General features: G+C 27.7%; 1 protein-coding gene across 3 annotated transcripts; it reads right to left on the reverse strand.

The window, feature by feature from the left end:
- Positions 1-3,588: 3,588 nt before the first annotated feature.
- On the reverse strand, positions 3,589-8,845 carry LOC107452536 (centrosomal protein of 19 kDa). Of its 3 annotated transcripts, none has more exons than XM_016069026.3 (2): positions 8,760-8,845; positions 3,589-7,159 (listed from the first exon to the last, which is right to left on the reverse strand). In XM_016069026.3, exon 2 carries the CDS (start codon positions 7,137-7,139, stop codon positions 6,636-6,638), a length of 504 nt encoding a protein of 167 aa, XP_015924512.2. In that variant the 5' UTR covers positions 7,140-7,159; positions 8,760-8,845; the 3' UTR covers positions 3,589-6,635. The 3 variants fall into 3 exon arrangements, with proteins under 3 accessions (XP_015924512.2, XP_042905476.1, XP_071041271.1); XM_043049542.2 differs by having other exon boundaries at positions 8,166-8,782; XM_071185170.1 differs by lacking the exon at positions 8,760-8,845 and adding an exon at positions 8,353-8,742.
- Between the last annotated feature and the right edge of the window lie 1,606 nt (positions 8,846-10,451).

A 10,451-nucleotide genomic window follows, 5' to 3' on the forward strand; every position in this document is an offset into this window, starting at 1 on the left:
GTTGTTTACAAGCCAATGGTGAATAACTATATTTCCAGCTGTCTATAAAGATAAACAATTTGAGTAAAATGCAATATCGAACAAATGACCCAATTAAAGAAAAAAATAATAAAGTATAATTACACTGTTTTAAATTTCATTAACTGGTGTTAGGCATAAAAATTCTTAAAACTATTTCTTTTTCTTTGGATTATTTTATATTTGGTTATTATACATCTCCCATACTATCCAAACTAACATCTACTGAATCTGGAAAACATAAAATTTTTTATGTTACGATGAGGAAAATTATTTAATTAATATAATCAGAGGTCTGTTTCGAAAAAATTTGGGTCCTTTAACAGACCCTTCACAAACTATCTTTTAATAAAAACAGACCTTTCACAAAATATCTTTGTATAAAAACGGACCCATTATAAAATAATTTATCTCTTAATCGGACCCTTCACAGGTTTGTTTATCTTCTTTATTGTTTTGTTAATCGAATAAACCCTTCCCGGAGGGGGAGAGAAAAAAGACTGTTCGAGACAAACTAAGTTTCCCTTAGTTCAAATTCCAAATGTAGTATTCTCAGAAAATATTTCTACTTTCACAAACATCGTGTGCGCATTCTTATTAATATTAAATCATAATTTTTCCCTTGTAAATAAATAATTGATCAATTTATAGTTATTCATAAAATTAAGTAATAGAATTTTATGTAAATAAAATTAACTCCTGGAATTTTTTTAAATCAAATATTATAAATTCAAGAATTGTTTAAGTTTACTTAATGCATAACATATTAAAAGTAATACATTACTAAGTTGTGTTATTTAAAATATGTCAATTGAAATTATTAAAAATGTGAGTGATTTGTCTGTATTAGTATCTATTTGCGTTAACTACAATCACCAATGCACCAAAGAGATTTTAGATTTGTAAAAATTTTAAAATAAGAAAAAATACAGTGTGGTTTTAAAGAAGTAGCTACAAGCTGTACCTTTTGAATTGACATCTTTCAAGGTATTTTTTTAGTTACTTGCAAGACACTGCTTTGAAGTATCTAAAACTTGATGATTATTTTGGTGTGTGTACTGATATGAAAATCTTGCTAAAAATATTAAATTATTCACATGGCAAAGTAGCATAGAAAAAACTTCTATAATCTGTCACTACATCAGTAAATAAGGTAATTTTCCTAAACAAATTACAGTATATATTTTATTATGAGTAATATGTAAAATTTAATTTAAATATTCCCCGATAAGATTCCTGTATCTGAGGCAGAATAATCGCCAAGGCTTTCGGCAGCGGCATCCTTAAAAAAAAAAATAAAAAAAAANAAAAAAAAAAAAAAAAAAAAAAAAAAAAAAAAAAAAATTACAGAATGGGACCAACTTGAAAGGTATAACTCGTAGCCTCCCCAGATAAAACTCGACATGTTTTGTTTAAATTGATTATTACTATTATTTATTACTATTATTTATTCAAATTGCAAGTTTAAAATCTATTTGGCTCTTCGGCGATTGTAGTTGGCGCGGCAGATCACGATACAAAAATATCTGTGCGCAAATAGTTTTGAAAGGAAAATAATTTACATATTAATCTTTTTGAAGCACTGTATTAAAAAAACAAAACCTAGTATTTATATAACACTTCAAATAGAAAAAGTGAATACTCTGATTTAAAAACAATTGTATTATTCACACATTAAAAGATAATTTGAAACTTATTTTAGCTCTTCACCATTTAAATTTTAGGAGAAAAATTTAACAAGTAAATCAAAATGATATATAGAAAATGTACTTGACATCAGTTTACCGATAATAATCTTTTTAAAATGATGCAGAAAGTTTGACTTTCAACAAATTTATAATATAAATTACATCTCGCTTTTTAAGATAAATAAAAGAATTTCCGAAAATTACGGACAAGTACAAATTCACACAAATCATAAAATTGCCGAGGTGTAAACAAAAACAGAGCAGACGCAAATGCCAAATATAAATTATATAATGTTCACAAAAACTAAAACTGGGTTCTTACACTATGACGTACATATCACGTGATCTTCCTTTCTCATGTGTAAAATAGGCATTTCGATTCACATTTTGAACCAAGAAGGTTTTAACTGTTCAATGGCGCCATCTAGCAACTATCAAAAAGAGATCATTCAGTGTTCATTTGTAATTCAGTCATCATCTTTTGTATGCTACTGACGAGTTGTTCATTAGTTTTTAAATTTTTATTGGAATAAAATTATACTCCCAGCTTTTTTGAATTCGATAGATTTTTCGGAAATTCAGAATAAATTATTTATGCAAGATGAACAGGAGCATATTTTAAGGAAAAAAAACTGAAATATAAAAATGCAAATTTCTCACTTTATAAACAAAATGAAATTGTAATTTTCTAAAATTACAGAAGAATCATTTTAAAGTTCTTCACTTCTTTCAAGAAGATTTCATACTGAAAACAGCTGCTTTTAATTATTTATGACAAAGTTAAAATTGCAATATTTTTATTTTATTAAATTGAAAGTAGCAGTTGTTTTCGCAAAATTATACAAAATAATCATATGTATTAAATAATAAAAAGCCTAAGTTTTGCCATAAAACAACTTTAAAATTAAGAGTTTTAGAAGGTTTTTTATATATATATAAATCTAAAACTATCATTTAAATAACAAATAAATAAACAAGAAACAGAAAAATTAAGATAAATATTTCAAATATGAAGCATAAGTTTGAAATATATTTAAAGGTAAATGCAAATGTAGGTAAGCACAAGTTTGGTTGAATGGCTGCTATAGATAAAACGTTGTGTAAATTTACTGCTGTAGATAAAACGTTATTATTAGGACTGGCAACTATAGGTATCTTTGTATTTATGTTAATAATTATTAACTCATTCGTAATCAATAAAAGAAACTAAACAGAACAAAAAATTCAGCTAAAACCCAATATAATAGTAATATAAGCACTGGCTGAGAAATTTAAGAACTGCACTATATAAGCTTGCTCTTTGGAAAAAAAAGCTATCAGCTATGGATCTAAATTTCTGGGAATCATTTGAAAAAAATTATAATTTATTTGATGACCTCCTCAGCATCTGATTTAGAAATGCTTGAACATCTATTTCCTTTTAATTTCTATTTCTTAAAACATCTGGAGTTTTCTCCTTATCCAAACTCATCCTTTTTCTTATGTTCAACTTTTATTGATTGTGTTCTTACCTTCGTGGTCAATTTTTTTATTTTTTATCTTGTTGTAACTTATCCTTATCATAAATTTTACGCATATGTCAGTTTCAACACTAAAGGTGTGTTACAGTAAGACTTTCTAAGTTACATTATTAGTTATTTAAGCTTTATTCTTAATCTGACTAGGATAGTTCATTTTTCATAAAAAAATTTCTGCATGTATGCTTTCTAATGCAGTGACCAGTAAAGATGGTTTGTATGTTTCTTATGATTGTGTGCATATTGTTTGAAATGTATTAGAAAACTTTCAATACTATAAACTCCCCTCTCCCTCAAACAAAAAAAGTTTCAGGTGGCTAAGTATTTGAGTTAGTGTACTTCAAAAAATAAAAATAAGCACAACAAAAACATAAAAACTCTTTATTTTGTACACAATATAATGATAAGATTAAACATTAAAAAAATATATTGTAATAAATAATAAAAATATGTCAGAAACATTTTCGTAGGTAGTAAGTAAAAAAGGATAAGATTTTTTTTTTAGGATTTAGTTGGGGAATGGGCTTATACTAGCTCTCTTAGATTTCAAAGTTCTGCATACTGATAGTTAAATTCTGAACTATATATATATATAAATTAATGTATCCCAATCTTTAAAATTAATTTAATTAAAACAAGGGTAACAAATACAGAAGAAAGATCAAGAATAATCTGAGAATGACTAATCACCTTCCTGAAATACAAAAAATAAATAAAAAGTCACATTTATCTGAATGACAGGTGTAATAAAAATCTCACTATTTTTCTGAAAAATATGAGGAAGTATTCATTAATCAAAGAAAATCTTTGATGCACATATCTTTTATAAATTTGATATCCCAAAAACAAAAAGCATAAATGCTTCTGATGAATTGTGAAAATTTAAGTGGAGTCATCTACATATTTAAATAAAAAGCAGGAAGTATTTTTAAGGAGAGCAACAAATGAGAATTTCTAAGTAACGCAACTTTTGTACGAAAGGATAGTTTTAAACAATCCCAAACTTATACAAAAGTGTTGCCAAATTTAATTAAAAAGTCAAATTCTTTAAGTAAACTAGTAATATTATAAAAAATGATTGGGTATATTGTTTACTGCTTCTCGAATGATTTATATATATATCAGTAATAAATGTTTATGATTGATAAATGGAAGGATTTTTCATGATTAGAACAAATAAGGTCTAAGTCCTTTTTTTGGTTAGCAGAAATTATGAAGGAAAATTATGTTATATTTGAGTTTTTCCTTTATATAAACTTTCAAAAAATTTAAATAAACTTTTCTTTTGAATAAACTTCAGAATAGAAACTACATATTTTATATAATTGCAATACAAAAAAATTTTTTCTCACATAATGATCTGCCTAGTGGCGACTTGGAACTTCATGGCAGATTGTGGAGTTGTGAACTACTGGCAAAACATTAATATGAATTAATTTAAAAGATTTACACATAACATAATATGGATTAAAAATGCTTTACAGAACATACAAGTTTGTGAATATAGGCACTTGAGGACAGAAAACTTATGTGCCATGGCAGAGTCTGGGTTAAATAAAAAAAAATTACCATTTCAACTCAGAAAATTTACAAACTTAAACTTGTCTATGGTTATTTAAAAAATATCATAACCTTGATCATAAAATTTTTTTTCAGCAATTATCATTTTTTTAACAATTAAATTATTGAATTTTTAAGAAATGATTGGTTAATTAAATATTGAGTGCAGTTACTAGAAATAAAATACTTTTTTTCCCTTCTTTTTTTTAGAAAACCAAATTTTTTTTTCAGAGTTCCATATGAAGAATTTAATTGAGGATCCTGAAAAAAAAAAGTATTTTTATACCATATTGAAAATCTAGATCATCAGAATTTTTGTGATTTCTTTCAAAGTGAAGTGATTTTTAAAAATGAAATCAGCCACAACATTGAGATTTTCATCAGATCAGTACCAAATTTTTTTTCAAGCTCCTGCAAGCATTCTTCTAAATCCACACGCTTTATAATATAGTGGATGGTTCATAAAAACTTTGAAATTTGGTACATTGTACAGATACTTCACGTGATGAGTTTTTAGATCACAGGAAACTAAGGCAACAGCGTAGTTTTATTTAATTTTTCAGCTACAAGCTCGCATGTTTCTTTTCTCTGTACTTGACACCCCTGTGGCAGAATTTTTTTGAGTTTTCTGTGGCAACACTCTCTAGCACTAATATCTTTCTGCAAGATACTTTCAATAATAAAAAATATGTATGTTACGAATTTAATGTAATAAAAACGCTGTATTTATGAAGAAAAAAAAACATATAATTTTTTTCATTAACTATGCAATATTTTTTTATTCTAATATTATGAGCTATATTCTCGCATTTTGTGGAAGAGAAAAATGTACTAATTACTTCCTTTATCGCATTTTCACATTGAAAAAAAAATAGTTAAAAATCATGAAGTCTGTAGCAGCAAACACCGGAAAACAGATCGATTGGAAACAATCGGACTCTTCAAAAAGGGGTTACTGAAATATGTGTTTCGTTTCAAAATTTAATTGTTGTAATAAATAATGTCGGATTTTAAAAACTGTATGGAAATTAAAAGCAATAATTGCCAAAAAAAAAAAAAGAATGGCTGCCTTAAGAAGTAAATACTGGAATGCACCAATCGAATTTTTCATATCGTCTGAAACATGTCGAATAATTAAAAACCATGTGAAAATCAATAACTGCCAAAAATTCATTCGAAACCACTACATGGATTTACGATACTATCGCCGTAAAATGAACCCAACAAAAAGGGGTTATCTATAGACACAAATCAAATTTTTACGTGTAAATTTCAGCAGAAAAGAAAACCAAAATTTTTTCTTCACAAAAGAAATATCTCACTGCAAGAACTCTGTAACGTTCTGCGACAATGTCGCCATGTCACCTCGATTCTGTCACAGGGCTTGACATCACTTCTAACAAGCAACTATCATTAACAATTTTCATAAGTAACAATCCATTAAAATTTCTATTAGAATTCTATGTCTTCTTTTTCAGAGTCCCATATGGAAGATTCAATTCCAGCTTCTGCGGAAAAGTCTACCTCAATATCATACTGAAAATCAGGATCACCGGGTTTTTTCCTATTTTTTTCGAAGCTTACATCCATAAGTTCTTTTTTCTTTCTCAATGTGAAATCATCCAATCCATTAAAATTTCTATTAGAATTCTATGTCTTCTTTTTCAGAGTCCCATACGGAAGATTCAATTCCAGCTTCTGCGGAAAAGTCTACCTCAATATCATACTGAAAATCGGGATCACCGGGTTTTTTCCTATTTTTTTTTAAGCTTACATCCATAAGTTCTTTTTTCTTTCTCAATGTGAAATCATCCAATCCATTAAAATTGTGAACAATCCATTAAAATTTCTATTAGAATTCTATGTCTTCTTTTTCAGAGTCCCATATGGAAGATTCAATTCCAGCTTCTGCGGAAAAGTCTACCTCAATATCATACTGAAAATCGGGATCACCGGGTTTTTTTCTATTTTTTTCAAAGCTTACATCCATAAGTTCTTTTTTCTTTCTCAATGTGAAATCATCCACGTCATTAAGATTTTGATCAGGATCGATGGTAAATTCTTTCGCAAGCTCCTGCAAGCTTTCTTCCAAGTCTAAACCTTTCATGTCATTCTGGATGAGTCGTAACATCTTTTCTACTTTGAAATCTGGTACATTCTGCAGGTACTTCTCGTGGTGGTCTTTCAAATCGCTAGCAATCAAAGCAACAGAGCTGTTTTTCTTCAATCCACGAATTGGCATGATTCTTTTTCTAAATGTGGCACCACTTTGATAGAGAAGCACTATAGCAGGTTGTTTGAAACGAACCCCAATTTTCAAAGGTTTGATTTTGTTGGAAGCTGTGACCTCTGCCATAATTTATTTTCCAGACAGAACTGAAAAGAAGAAAATAAAGAGCTATATTTTAGTGTATTTCAGAATCAGCTTAAGTAGCAATTAATGTTTCATTTCAAATGCTGATAGATATGACAATTATTTTATTAAATATAGCTTTCTGATCTTTAAGTTATATTTTCTATTTTAAATGATTAAATACAGGAGAACTGGCAAAAGGAAAATAGGGAGAGAGGCTTCTTTATTTCAAATATAATATTACTTGTTGCAGAATCTATGTCAATAGAATCTTCGCTACAAAATTTATCTTTTTTAAAAAAATTCAATTCTATAAATAACTAATAATTATTATTTTTTTTTTTGGTAATGAAAGGATAATGACAAAAAAAAAAATTCTTTCATTGAAAAGTAACACTAAAACTACTTTTTTTTGTGTGTGTGTGTGTGTGTGCTTACACCATATTGAACTTAAGAATTTTAAAGAAAACTTGATTTGTGTCATTTTTTTCTTTCTAAGTTTTTTTAATGTTGTAAAATGTTGTTGGTTCTTATCAAAAATTGTTTGTTAAATAAACTTAAGTCAAATTTTTAAATGAATTAAAGTAAAATTTTTAAGTTTAATCATATTTACAACTGTCATATTATAGTTATCATATTTTACAGTGTCAGTCATGGCTGTTGCAATCTAAAGAAAAAGTTCAGTGTCAGTAACCAATGACAGATGCGGCACTCAACGTGTTAAAGAATAATTTTCTTAGATCAATCCTTCACTTTCCTGAGAAAATTTCTGCAAATGCCTATGAATAGCAGTCCAGGATCTCTGATCCTTTCGTTGCATCAAAAAAGACAAGTAAAAAAAAGTATCAGAACTTCAATGAAAGAACTTATTCGAGTCAGAAAGACAGGTTACCTTCTCTAGAAATGGGTATTAAATAGGAAATAACTGTTTGGAGTAGTGAGGTGTATTATGAGTTTTCGTAAAACCTATTTCAATAAGAAAACCAACTTAAAAAGAAATCAAGCTGCAGCAATGACTTGAATACTTACTTAAATGTGTGCAATTATCCAGCTAAATTGTCTTAAAAACTCTATGTAAAGCAGCAAAATCATATTCAATGTAAAAATAATAACAAATTCCAATGTAAATATAATAATAAATTTAAAAAATGACAAGTGAGGTAGATTTATATTTAAAACTCAAAATTTTCATGTTAAGTCCACATTTAAGACCTACCCCATATTGCAAGGGAGTACAAAAACTAATTTTGTCCCTGGGAGCAGTAAATCCTAGCTACAGCCTCTACTGCGCGGGCGAAATAGAAAATATCTTAGTTCTATTGTTTTAAAAAACTTATTTATTTTTATAATTTGATGAATGTTGTATTAGATTTTGAGATGAGAGCTCACAATAGTATGGCTCTTTCATTGTGGCAATTCTTTATGTCCGTTCAGAACACAGGGAATACGACTTAAAAGTGAAGTTTTCTAACAATGAGAAATAATATGAAAATGGAAGATTTTGTAAACAGTAAAAGCTCTAAGTTACAGCGCCTTATCTAAGGGTCACCCTATTCTATACTCTAACTTATTTTAATTAGTTTATGAAATTTAAATTCCCACAAAAATAACTTATGAACTTACCAAACTTCACAAATGCCATGTTGTTGTTGATAAACTGGCTACTGGTTGTTGGGATGAAAATCCAGTAAGAAACTTGTATGTTTCGATAATATTTCAGCTTATAGCTTTCATATCTTTTTCGCAAAGGAGAACAAAATATTTGTTCGCTTTTAAAATAATTTATTTTAATTAGCTAAACAATAAAGGTATTTGAATCTTTGACGCTCATATTTTTAAATGCAGCTTGTTGCTGAGATATATAGCTGTCAAAATATTTTAATATTTTTTAAAAAATTATTCATATTTCCCAGCTTTTCAGACTAAAATTAATTTTTTTTTTAAAAATGCTCTATCAATTTTTCTAACCCTTTACAGTCATTTCACTAGATGATTTTAAATGAACGTACAAACAAATCATGGACTTTTAACATAAACCAAGCATTAAGTGTGGTATAGCCTTCTTTGGTTCTAGCTTCAAAAATTCTTAATTAACTAACTAATAAATAAAGCGAATTTGGCACGAAAATTACTAATAATATGTTGTTTCTCAAGACCCTGGAGAAACAAGACAAAATAACCCCTCTTTTTTTCAAAACATATTTAACAAAGAAGAAGAAAAAAAGAAAGAAAACTTGGCTAAGTCTCCTGTTCGCTGCCGCATACCAACTCCGAACTTCGCATAAATAATTGTTTCTTAGAATAAAAAAAAAATTCTACGAAAGTTGAAGTTATTCCATAAAATACAAGTACTAAAATGAATTCTGTTCCTACGCTTGTCCCCCCTCCCAACAGCCAGATATTTCCTTCATTGCTCTTATGATTCCTATTACTGAACATAAATAATTTTGCTTTGAAATGTTTTTTTAAAAATAGCATTTAAAATAAAAACTGTATTGTTATAAAAAATTTGGTGAATTGACAACAGTAATTTTAAATTTTCGTTAATTAAACAGGCTGATATATAGAATATAATTTATGCATTCGCGTGGGCAAATGCACATCACATATTGTATGAAGCTGATCGTTGCTCTTAATCTTTTACTGTTATTTAAAAAAGTATATAAATATAATATGCACCGAAAAATAACAATTGTAAAACAGTTAATAAATTTGGACACGAATTTCAATAAGCTTATCTTAAAATATAACGCAATAATAAAATTCATACAGAATTACGTTATAACAAAGAAACAACTCTTTTAGTTTTAAGCTCTTAAATTAGAAAACAATCAAAATAAAAAACGTAATAAAAATAGAGTAGAACTGGAAAAAGAAATATTACTGGTAAACTCCTTTAAATTAGGGGTAGAAACATATTTTATAGGCAAAACAATATCTATATGACTTTTATTAATTTGACAACTGAAAAAAAATTAAAATTACTGTGGGGAAACTGGATCCTAATATGTGATTTTTCGGCCAATAAAATTGCACCAACAATAATGGAAAACAGAGTTAAAACATTATGTTTTTATGTTATATTGAGTTTTATTATCAGGGTAACATGATAGCACTTTACTTTTTATAATTACAGGAAAAAAAATACTTCGAACAAACAAACAATCAAGAGATTCGATTAGTTTAGGTATACTGAAGACATATGACTCAAATGCCTTTCTTTCCCCCTTTCTTTTTCTTTGCCAGATTTAGTTTTTAGCACTATCTACACAACATATCAAACACAACATGCAAAAGATTTTTTTTCTTCTTCTT

Source organism: Parasteatoda tepidariorum, chromosome 9 (assembly GCF_043381705.1).
Source record: "Parasteatoda tepidariorum isolate YZ-2023 chromosome 9, CAS_Ptep_4.0, whole genome shotgun sequence".
Taxonomy (NCBI): Eukaryota; Metazoa; Arthropoda; class Arachnida; order Araneae; family Theridiidae; genus Parasteatoda; species Parasteatoda tepidariorum.